The sequence below is a fragment of the Battus philenor genome, unplaced genomic scaffold (genome assembly GCF_028537555.1).
Source record: "Battus philenor isolate CCGP_79_NKW_IND1 unplaced genomic scaffold, ilBatPhil1.0.hap1 SCAF_12, whole genome shotgun sequence".
Taxonomy (NCBI): Eukaryota; Metazoa; Arthropoda; class Insecta; order Lepidoptera; family Papilionidae; genus Battus; species Battus philenor.
Window position 1 is genome coordinate 11,610,058 of NW_027181674.1, and position 13,348 is coordinate 11,623,405.

General features: G+C 29.9%; 1 protein-coding gene across 1 annotated transcript; it reads left to right on the forward strand.

The window, feature by feature from the left end:
• The first annotated feature begins 645 nt into the window (after positions 1–645).
• Positions 646–2,168, forward strand: LOC137932910 (uncharacterized). Its single transcript, XM_068776595.1, has one exon. The coding sequence runs from the start codon at positions 646–648 to the stop codon at positions 2,137–2,139; it is 1,494 nt and encodes a 497-aa protein (XP_068632696.1). The 3' UTR covers positions 2,140–2,168.
• Positions 2,169–13,348: the final 11,180 nt, after the last annotated feature.

A 13,348-nucleotide genomic window follows, 5' to 3' on the forward strand; every position in this document is an offset into this window, starting at 1 on the left:
TAACTGTTATCTTAAACATATCAGGTGTTGGATGCTATAAATGAGCTGTTGTTTATTATAAGGACTCATGGTCCCCTTAGTATAAATAACACATCAAAATACAATTTTTACACCTAAGAAAGTGCTAGTAATGTAGTTAAGATAAAATTTAAATTATTGTTTATATAATACAAAAAATGTTATTATTACGTTACACTTAAAAGATTATAATGATATTTTATAGGACAGACAAAATTAACAATTATTGTATATGTATTTCATGTGGAAATTATGAAGACAATGTTTTACGATAATGTTTTAGGCGAGAAACATTTATAATTTTGATTGACGAGCATATTTATTACATGACCGGGATTTTTCATACTTAAACTGGTTGTAGCAACCATGTTGGTCACCTGTCTTTTGATTTTCGTATTACCATTGTGCAGCGGTGAAAACTTATTCCCAGAAAATACTACAGGGCTGTCTGTTTGCGTACAAAATATAATTTTGCATTGGTTTAAAAAGGGATCCGAAATTACGTATGTAGATTTAAATTTTCAAGATGATAAAATAATTGAAAGCATCCATTACATGAAATATGTGACACTTATATCTAGAACAACTAAGAGACGAATATCGTATCAAAATAAAGCGTACTTGGTTATGATCAGAGACTACTTAACATTTAAAAATCAATTTAAATACCTAACAAATGAAGGAAATTGGCAACCTCGTGCATACTTTCTTATTCTGTTTGAAGAAATTGACGAAAGTTTGCTTATTGATGTGTTCAATGATTTACTTAAGTATCACATCTTCGACGTAATAGTTCTGGACGGGAAGAACAATTCTCAAGTATACACATACGATCCTTTTGAAAACTACAGATGCGGAAAATCTTTTCGTCGACTAATAACCTTGGGTGAATGTTCTCAAGCGAATGTGACAGATTTTTATTATTACAAATTCAAAACTGGACTCGACAGATGTACATTTAATGCGATAGTGTCAGATTGGCCACCTTACATTATAAATCCAAAATACGATGATTCATTACAGGTAATGGGCACAGAACAATATGTAATGAAGATCTTAGGTGATTTGGAAGGCTTTCAAATAAACTATACTTACACAGGCGATGCAAAAGAGTTGGCCACTGTCAAAGAAGACATGATAGCTACGTATCCGTTAAGTTCTATCCAACAAGGATACTTTGATACGATATATGGAGGATTGTTTTTAACTTATGAAAGAGCTCTAGCTTTTGATTACATATGCTTTCATCCTGCTTTCGACGATGAATTGATTATAATTGTAAAAAAATCAGGACTTGTGTTTGCTTGGAAGAATATCTATTTGGAGTTCACTTATCTCGTGTGGATATTGGTTGCCATTACTTTCATAGTATACTATATCCTTCTCGTGGTTTTATTCCGCGTCGAAGATAAATGTTTGGTCATGTTAATTATGTGGCATATTATGCTTCAACTCGGCTGTAAATCCCGGTACGTGATGAAAGTTAAATACTTTTTTATCCAATGGCAATTATTTGCTTTTCTAATAAACATTTACTATCAATCTAATCTGACGGGCCTAACAACACATTCAAGCTATAATTATCAAATAAGTACTGTGAATGATTTACACGAGTTTAATATTCAACCGTGTATTAGCACTGCTATGAAAAAGTTTTTAAAATATTTGTCACACGTAAAGTTCAGTGAGGAAGTCGATGAGCATTGTGATACTCTTTTGAGTAGCTTAGACAGTGTTAGCAAAGATTATACAAAATATACCGTAGTGTTGCACTCAATCTACAGACATATACCGTTTAAATACGCAGATGAATTCGGTGAACCCCTTTTGTATGCGCTTAAAAAACCGTATGTAAAAGTTATTCATGCTGTATACTTTTATAAAGGGTTCCCAATGCTGGAGAAACTGAGCACCCATACCGAACGTATACGTGAGGGCGGATTGTTGGATAAATATAAAAGAGATTTATTTCATGAGACTGCTATAAAAAACTTCTCTTTCAGCAAACGATTTCAGGGACGGTTTTTTTTCCCCTCGTATATCTTACTCGGGGGTCTGGGTCTATCGTCAGGCGTCTTTTTGCTAGAATTGATAACTTATTATATTTTTAAAAGAAAATGAAATTTATGGTTAAAGATGCAATGACGAAAAATTTAAGAAAATATGAAGTGTGATTTATATAAAATTCTTTTGTTAAATAGATTAAATATATATTATAGAAATCGTCGGTCATCTTCTTACGTATTGCTCCACACGGTATAGAACATTTTCCGGGTTTACAGCTGTAAGAATTTGAAACGATCATCAACCTTTTAATAAATGAGTTACAGACATTTAAATTAAAGTCTAAAAATGCTGTGCTAAAGACACAGCTTGGGACAGAAAACTTGACGCCCACAACTAATTTTTGAACCGAGATTATTTCAAAAGATAGCCCATATAATACAATTAAGTATGCACAAACACACACACTATCAAGCATACACACCCACACGTTTTGATTATAGTTATTTGATGTAAAATATTGCCGAGATACAAGCTGAGTCGTTTCCTTTGTCTTTATATTAGTCTAAATATAAAAAAAACTTAGTCATTGTTATTGTAATAAAGCAATAAATTAATTTTGTTATTCTTATTAAATGAGTGTGTTAATAAATAAAGTGAAATGATTATTTTTTTAAATTTGCTCCAATCCTTCACCATTTGTACATGTATCATATACTTCATACATTTTGGTGGATGCATTCATAAATATGAGTTATGAATATATAGAATTATTAGGTGAATCGAAGATATAGGTGAGGTTGTGAAAAGTCGTTGAATAGGTCCCTGCTAGACCGGCCAATGTGGCTTTTAGACAAGACCCATGCATTGCAGTACGCGTCTGTCGGCTGATGTAATGAGGATGACATCGTATTAACTTTGTACTAATACAATATTAAACATAAACATTTTGCATTGTAGCCTCTTTATTTTATTTTTATATTATTGACAATCTTAAAGTGCGTGTAAATGTCTACTCGAATAAATATATTTTGAATTTGAAATTGAGACTCTACCCTACAATCCATTCCGTTGAAGCCAAAAACGAAAAAGTTACGTTGCATTATTTTTATATTATTATATACATTTTATACTAAATAACAAGAGAAAAGTTATTTGCCGAAATTGTGTATGAAAAAGACGTTTACTTTTACATAAATTTCACGAAAACTTGAAAACAAAGCCGATTTATACAAGATGATTAGATATGAGTGCAAAAGTTTTAAAAGGGTGAAATATAGCCCACTTGTTAGTAAATAAAAAATTACTCTTCATAAGTGAACACTTTGAAATATGTTACATTAATTATTATTTTTTTTCTATTGAAATGTGATAGGTCAATAGCTTTAGACTGTACAATGTTTGTAGGGACAGATAGTAAACAATAATTTTAACATGTAGTAATACAAATTTGAAAACACTTTTACTTACTTTATCATTATTTTGTAAATGATTATCTCTATTTTGTTATATTTTTAGAAAGGGTGTACCACACAAGAATTGACAGCAAATGAAATGCCTTTTTAAGGCTTTTACATATTACCAATCACCCTGATTAAGAATATAATTAGAATGTAGATCTTAGAAATATACTGCCGATTACTAAACATTTTTTTTTTAATTTTGACGATGAAATTAGCAAAACGTAGTTTTAATTTATCAAAATACTACATATATTATTTTACGGTCTTGGGTGCACACTTTTAAATAAACAAAATTATATTTAAAAAAGTAAAATAAAAGGAACTTAAACATAAGATTAATAAACAGTGATAAAGTAAGTTACTTCGTCACCCGAATGGTAAATTACTAACAATAATTACTCATAGACTTGTCAGTTAAGTCAAAATGATTAATATTTTCACTAGTTACCATTAAGGAAAATTATAATGAAATGTCCTAAAAGTTTGGATATAGGGGTTAATGAGAAACAGTGGGAAAATTTATACCGTCTAATATAATTTTAGTTCGAATGATAAATGAACAAACGATATTTTAAATAAAATACTTTTACATGTTTCAATATTTACTATCGATAATTTTATTGACAGTATGTAGTAAGATATTTTGGCTTAGTAATTAAGAAGCTGGTAATATGCATATCAGCAAAAAAGTCACATCAGATTTTTGATCGTGGTATCAACAACTCTGGCAGAACTATCATTATTACGGTTCCATTACAAGCTTCCGTTACAAAACAAAAGAAAAATCGTGCTATTTTGTTGTGGACTCTTCTAATGTGCGTTAGATAACCTCGTAGCTCTAATTTAAGATATGCCATTATAAGAAGCTCAATCAGATTTTAATTTCTATTAATACCATTTCTTTCAATTTCTCCATTCTTCTTATGTCGTATTCAATCAGGTGATTATGGAGTATGTCCTAAAACAGTCAATTTTTAACAACTAGGCGATTTTACAATTGGTTAGTTTTCTCACAAGAAGTCTTACTCTAACATCCTGATTCGTGGATTTATTCATACATAAGTGCTTTCCTAGACATATCAACATCATTTTTTTTTTTAAAATATTGCTACGGTTCCAGCATTGGGTAGAGCTTAATTTGCAAACAATTATTTTTTTTCTAAAACTAATAACCAGACAATAAGGATTGTGTATAATTTTTTGCCCAAATTAAAATCGCAGCAAATTATTTCTTGTTTCACGGTATTCGCATTACGCGATACTTCTTTAAATTTCACAGTCCGCATACTGTAATAATGTGTATTCTAGTATCCGACATAATCTGTATACATTTATCTAAAGAAGTTGACACGTATATAAGTTATTCTCGACGCGTGGTTCTAGACGCTAAGGTAACGCAGAATAAGCCTTTCGGAGTTAAAATTACGACGCCTTCGCTATTAGGGACATTACATGGCTTTCTTCATAAATGAGAAACACCTTTACAAAACGTCTCGTGTCTAGACGGAGACTGCAGTGTGCTTTGTTTACACGGAGCTCTGCATGTTTCATTACGAATTGCACGCATCATTAGTGCATATGCACTTAAAATGCTACTGAATTTTATTGTATAAATACTATGAAAAGATTTTTGACAAGAACTATGTTTTCTCACTGATATACGCGCCTGCGGAAACAACGAACTTATTGGAAATTTTTCAACATCATTTCTCGAAATTCAGAAATTTGACCGCCTCAATCTTACGATATACCACTGGATGACTTTTTGAAAGGCTACATTGTAAATAAAAGGATTCTATTCAGAGCTAACTGAGTCAATGCAGCGGTTATACTACTATTTTACTCTGACTTGATAAACAGACGAAAAGTTTTATCTTTGAAATATTATCGGATTGCTGAAAATGTTTTGCCGAATCGATATATGTACGCGTAGCCGTGGTATCTCATTTCTGGTTATGTTGGCAACCACACAGTTACTTATTAGGCCATAGAAAGGGCTATACTCGGGGCTATATTCTCTATAATCAGAGACGAGATGATCCGTGCCAGAGACTGAGCAAGTTGAAGTGTCAGTTAACAAGCCATGTAACACGTAGAAAAGCTGCCAACTGGTTACTTTGTTACGTTTGATAGAGCACTTGTTAATTAATTATGTATTACCTACAGGCTGGAAGATCATAATTACGTGTGACTCTCAAGAAAACATAAGTAGTATTCTCCAAAACCAGTTTTTACATTTATGTAGTCCTCGGGATAGTCTTGTTTTTTTTTTATAACATTTTGATTAAAAACCAATAGATATATTATACGCTTGCAAAAAATGGCGGATACACCTTCGAAAAATATTGCGAAGCGGTATCCGATTTTTACCGATATCGCAGTGTTTTTATAGCCTCTTCTTGATATAAAAGTTTTCACTGCTGAAATTTTTTTTTAAATAAAATAAACCATACAATACATAAACGTACTTATTTTTTCATGTGATGGTCTGTAAACAAATCGATAAGTTTCTAAATTTACGATATCAAAAAATATGAGGCAGTAAAATTTTTATGGATAAATGCTTAATAAAGTCATGCTGCTATTGCTCATTAAATATTAATAATGGTTCATTGTAATAATATAAAGATACTATGCTATAGCTTATACAAACATATATAAAAATGGCATTGCCAAATGTGTTGCTAAGCGCAAAATGATTTATAACGGCTCGTCCGACTTGGAAATTTTATTTTCATATTTTCGTCACGGTACGAGGAAGTATCTCAAGAAGAGAAAAAAATGAAAAGTAGAAAAATTCTTTCTTTTTTTTAATCCAAACCACAGAGTAAATCAAAACACCTGAAAAACATTGACATTTCTCAACTAGGTTTCAGTTAGAACTAAAAAAAGGTATGTTAGGATGCTATCACACAAAAACATCGTGTACCATAATGCAGTACAATGAAACTATAATCACATAATTATTGTCGTAAATAGAAAGCTTATTTTTAATATCATTGTTTATTACAGAAATATTAATAATAAAAAGCGTCTATAACGAAAGACGTTACACTTTTTTATTTTACTGCGACAATTTTACTTCATATTCAAACTTTAACATCAAACTTCATAATCAAACTTTAACAGCGAAATTGTTACTTATTTGAAGTTAGAAACATGACATGTTAATTATTTATTTATTATCTAAGAATAAACGGGCAAAGTTGTTAATTTTTTTCTTTAAAAAGCGCTTTCAATACACGTAAAGCTTAATTGAATAATACATGTAAACTCCGAGCGAGGCTGCGATAGTTTAACATTCAATTAAGTATTCCTTGTGCGAAGACCTAACTTAATCAATTAGGAACTACTGAAAATAAACATTACACCAATAAATAAGAACTCATTACGTTCAAAGCAAGTTCGTTTTCCATCTATTTTATAATTTTAATTCAGGATTCAGGACATTCTAATGAGGTCAATTTACAGCGTTAGATATCGGTGCAATATTGATTAGATGAAAAATGTCTGATGAGTTACAAGGATTGGTATAGATACATATCTACGTAAAGTAATTTTTACTTTTAAATTATGACTGCGGCTTCAATGGTTTACTAATGAATAAATTAAAAAAATGAATCATTTCAAGCGTCTCTTTTTGATAATAAACAGATGTAGTTAGCAGTTTCACTTGCTTATTCACCACTTAGGATTTTCTAGATGCAAAAATGCCTTTAATAATAAACTAACACTTTAAATGAGATTAGTTCGGTTGGAGCGGTCTTATCAAGCGATTAAATCGCTCCTTATATCTCTATATAAATTTTCTATTTATTTTTAGTTATTATTAAATATATATTATTATTATTATTATTAATAAATTGTGAATATGATGATTTGATATGAAACCCTTTAAACAAGAATAGTGTAATTGGTGAGGCAATCTGTTTCCCAGTAAGCTTTTCTCATATGTAAGTAAAGGTTGGTTCTCTTAATAAAATAAAGAGCAAATTGGTATTTTGAGTACGAATTGACAGCATCTTAATATGTTAGTTTAGTATTCAATTTTTAATGAAAAGTTTAATTTTAAAGCAAAATTTAAATTAAAACGTGCGCATGAATGTAATCTTATCAGTGTATACCATAATGTTCTGATTGCTTTGCAGAAGGTGTAGTGTTTCTGATGACAACCAGTTGTATCACCTGTCTGATGAAAATCTTCTAGTAGAAAGAGATGTTGTGAACAAAATCCACTATCATACACACAGGCATCAAAAAATATTAAGTTTTAATTTTTATTTCTTTTCTTTTTTAAATATTGCCCGGTATTCTTCGAATCGTATTCGTTTACATTTCATATTAAGCGATGTACACGACGTAATCAATCTACGCTTCTCTATTTGTACACATTATATGAGTTATTTTTTGGGTTCCGCCTTTGAAAAAATAACTAAAGTATATTAAACAAACAGGATTTTTTTTACAGAAAGTGCATTCGGGTCGTAATCCATCGGGAAGGCCCATTGCGTTTGATGAATGTCAAATATTTTTTGGAATTTGGATTCAACAATATGACGATCTTCACATGTTATATTTCCTTTGTCCCTTGAGAAAAAGCGATGTGAAATATTTTTGATAAATTTTATTTTTGTTTAGATTACCTACAACTTTAATACAATTGGGTTACTGGAACTTAAATATTTATGAGTTAATTACATATAATAGCAAATTTCAACTTCAGATATTCTTGAAATATATTAGACGTTGTATTACAATTAAAAATGACTTGGAAAACTTGTTTCTATAGTGTTTTGCTCAATAATGTTATGCCTTCGAACTCATATACCTTTAGAATAGCGACTTTTAAACGCTTTGACTCAATATTATTCTTGATTGTGTAAGAAATTATTTACAAATATAAATAAACATAAATGAAAGAAAAAATAGAAATAAGACAAACATACACAAACTAATTAGCAATAGAAAAATAATGTAAATAGATTTATATAAGAAACTTTAAGTACGTAACAAGTAAAGTAATTAAGTTAAAGAGATAAATAATTTAATGTAAGCTGTAAACCATTCTTTACGAATACTTATTTTAGATTCGTTAATAATTTGTGTAAATATACTTCATACCGTATGAGAATTTAAAAAAAATGTTATTCTTGAAATGGCTCCATAAGTATTTAAATATAATAATATTCCACGAATGTTATATTTTGGTAATATCTAATATCGAATGGTTGGTTAGGAAAACACTATAATAAATGTATTACATGATTAATCTTAGTATTATTATTAACTGTAACATGATGCTCATTGTGTAATTTACAGAGACCACTTATATACGTTGTGGGAAGAATGCAGAATAGCCTAATTTAATAGAACCTAGATTCAAATTTATCTAAACTAAAATAACATCTTTTAACTAAAAGCTTCCAGTGTTTCAAATATGCCCTGACCTCAAAAGAGTCCACAACAAACTGAGGTTTTTTTATTTGGTGATAACTTTTATAGTACAATTAATATAGCAGTAGAGCAACTTATTTCTTAGAAAATAAATCTCGCTAAATATAATAATATTGTTTTACAAGTTTTGGTTTAATCACCTCAAAAAAACTACAAAATTCAAGGGATATACTCAGTCTTATTATTGATACCGCTAGAACAAGTTATGTGCCTACGATCCATCGTAGCGAAATTAATAATACATCGTAAATAAACGTATGTCACTCATTTATATAGATTTATGATCCCTTAAACCTCTCACAGTTCTGAAGTTAAGTCATTTTCAATGTTCCAAATGTAATCTCGAGGGATCCTTCCACAAGTTTTGGGATGAAGCTTGTTTCTTGACCTCATCTGTGTTACCATGTTTGTGTAAGCGAATACTAAAGGATTTGGTTCAATTTGTATATTACTAAGAATCAAATTGAAATGTTGTTCTAATTACAAATTATAAACGTTATTTATTTATTGAGAAAGCCTTTTTGGCATTTAGAACCAGTCAAGGCTTAGTAGCATAAATATTATAGAAAAAATATTTAATTATGTAATAATGCTATGTACATGACATTTATAATATTTATCAATAATTTTTTTTACTAATAAGCTAATCCTTTAACAGAATGATATACTATAGACTTCAATTACAAATATATTAACTAGAATTCACAGTCAGAGAGATATTACGACGATTATTCGGTGGTATTCACGGTCTGGAACCTTCTTTTTGAACATATAACGGTTTGCCGACTAGATTGCTTAAAAAGAAAAAGTCCAAAGTAGTAAAAGTTAATTTGACACCCCTATATTTCTCTTTTGATTTCAGTCTTGGTCTTAATCGGAAGTAAATTTGGGAAACATTTACCTGCGGACATCAGCTGTAGTCGGTGTTAGTTAGATGTTCAAGGTCCTAACCATATTGGCACCAAGGAATATCAACTCCGTAAAACCTTAACTAGAGTAAACTTTTTACATTATCGCAATAGAATTGACGAAAAAAGGCAGTACTAAATTTTTGATCTTTGAAAATACAAAGTAGATGCAAACACTTACGAAATTGCACTACTAGAGAGCACATTTGATATTATGCCCAAGTTGACAGTTCTGGACCGATAGCTATGAAATTTTCTTTGAATCATTAGCATAAACTTTTTTAGTGGTTATTTGACAAGTTTTATCGCTATTCTTTTTTTTTTCTCTAATCTCTAATAGATTTATTTTTTACTGTGAAAAACCTACAAGATGTCAACTGCCTAATATTTTTCGGTAAATTGTTTCCAAGAAATCAATTCGTAGAGGTTCTTAAATACTCATTATCGTATATTACAAAGGAGTTATTAGCCACCAAACTTCATCAGTGTTGATCAGCTATCTTTATTTTACTATTAATGTTAGTTTCTCTCGATACTCAAGGAGCGAATTTAAATGCCCGTTTCTATTGGGTAGTTTTTTTTTGTAAATCGAACCATACATGGCCTCTTTTATTACGTGCCAGGTTATTCTGGAGATAGCCGATAACCAAACTTAAAAAAAAATCGAAAAATGTGTTGGTTTTTATCTAATTTGCTGTCATTGCTGTCACCTGTTAAAACACCTAATTAAAAAGTATTATGATTTAGCTTAAAATTATTGTAAATTCATTTCTAAGATTTTTTGATTAGATTATTTTATTAAGTATATATTAGTGTACAGTATTTTATGGTAAATGTAATTTTAAAATAAACATTTTGTTTTAGATCACCAAAGACACTGCCCATATCTATATCCCAGGAGAAACATATTAATAAAACATAGGCGAGTTGGCAGTCTCAATGATACCTTAGGCGCAAAGGAATACTGATGTCTTTTTTTAGCGTTATCAGTGCTTTATGACGTTCCAATAAAGATATAGTGATGTATTATTATATTAAATTTTCGTTATATTGATTTAATTGAATAGTCTTTATGTAAGGTTATAATAAAGACGTAAATAAACACGAATGTATAATTTAAAATAATGATATTAAGTTTAAGTGGACCACGAGCCATTAGACAAGGGTGGCCTACCTATTAGGAGGATAACCATATGTTTAAGGTCGCGGAAAGTAGCTGAATGCAGGCAACGCTAGCCGGAATCGTATTTCTTGCATTGGACATATATCGGCTGATATTATAATGATAAATTATTAAAACAAAGAAAGCTGCAAATTCGAGATATTTATTGGTGAAAATAGCGGATGAAACGCGTTAAATATTCTTCTAAGGGGATTGAGGAATAATAGAGATTGTATACCAGATATGCTTAAGTTGCCCTAACGATCTTGCCAAAAAGAAGAATCGTAAGTCAGACGCAATTAAATAAAGAACAGAGAAAGAGAAAGGAATTCCCTAATGGTCGTGTACAAAAGAAAGGTTACACTGTACTCGCTCGCACACCAATCCGGTCAGCTTACATTACGTGTGGGAACTGCCATGTGTCTTCTGCTCTCGTATGATAATTTTTAAAATATTAAACCATACAGAATGAATGTTTATAAATGTAGAATCTTCGAAGGGTTAAATATTTAATATATAGCTAGCACTTGCAAGCAAAGTCCTTTAACAAATTTTAAACGAATTTCCATTCACCTGTACAAAGTGACTAATCAGAAATAAGTTTCATCAATTATTTTTTTTTATTAAAATTAATAAGTTCTGACAGTACAAAGTCTGTAAGGAGAGATAATTAACAATAATTTATTATAATATGTAGTCAGTAATATGTAATCAGAATTTTCAAAACGCTTTTGTTAATTATATTACTATTACGTTATTTATTATTTCTGTAACCATTATAATTTTGTATAGATTATACCATATGTTAATTGCCAGCAAATGAACTATAAATCTAGCCTTTTGAAGCTTTTCAATCGATCTGTATAAATAGAATTCTGTTAACAATGTTCTTCTTGTTTTTTTTATATAATTTAATAAATGAAAGTACTAAATACTTCAATAAACCATAGTAATAAAGTTAGTCGTTTTCTAAGGGAAAATAAACAGAGTTTAATTTATGCTGGGCCCGCTAACTGTCCAGACGATCGGGTAGACACAAGAAGCGCCGGCCATGTCTCTTGTGGTTTAACTATTTAAACTTCACAGCAATTAAACATCCTAAACGATTTAATTCAAGTTTAAGTACTAATACTTATTTATTTACTTATTAATTCATATTACTTTTATTTTTATATCATTTACGGTTATCATTTGTGTACGCCTAGAGAAGAATGCTAGAACTGGGATCAGTTTGAAACAAGAATCAAATCAACTGGAAGATTCGAACATATCAAATGCATCCTGATCTAAGATGAGGTCACAATAGACTCTGACTGTATTAAATAAAAATTCATTCCCAAGCGGTAATATTACTTAAAAAAAACCTTTGGTGCTGAGAATGATTTTTTTGTGGTGTCTCGTGGCTTCACCTGCATCGTCGGGTCATCTAGTAAGGACCATACGCACGCCGCGTCTAATTACTGTTTATCGCTACTCAAGAATCTTAAACCATGCAAGGCACCGTGAAAAACTGACTTAACCAAAGTCACGACTGTAAAAAGTCTATTATTCATTCGTAATAAACGAAATATTTTTTTTGTAATAAAATACCGCAAAACATAATTGGTTTATAATTATAGAAATTCAAAACGAATTTTAAAAATAAATTATCGGAAAGCGCTTATTATTTAATAAACGAATATAAAAATCATAAGAATCCTTGGCAGTGATGTCGTCTGATTTTTTTGATTTTATAGAGCTTTAGAGTAGATTCAAAAATTAAACAGATTAAAAAGAAAAAATGAGATAATAAGTTGAAGATCTATAAGAGTTCTGTTAAAAGTTCCAATGTTGTATAAACGAACTATATTTTTATTTTTGAAGCTTTAACAATGGACTACTTCAAAATCAGTATCATTATTTTTATATTTACGTTAGTAAATATTTACGTCTTTACCATAACTAACGTAAAGGCTATTCAATTAAATCAACTGAATAACGAAAATCTTATATAATAATCCATCACTATTTCTTTACTGGAACGTCATAAAGCACTTATAAGGCTGAAAGAAGGCATCAGTATTCCTTTGTGTCCATGATATCATAGAGACTGCCAACTGTGTTATGTTTTGCTAATATTTTTCTTCTAGGAAATATCCATTGGTTGCGTCTTTGGTGATCTAAAACTATGTTTATTTTATTTAATTATCTGCGTTATTTTATATTATATTTTTTACATAACGTGGCGTTGATTTTAATAACTATTAACATTTAAAATAAAAATTAAAACGAATTGTTAAACAGAAATGTAAATTTATTTTCATGTTTAGATAGCACTGTTTGTAGATGTTTATTAAATC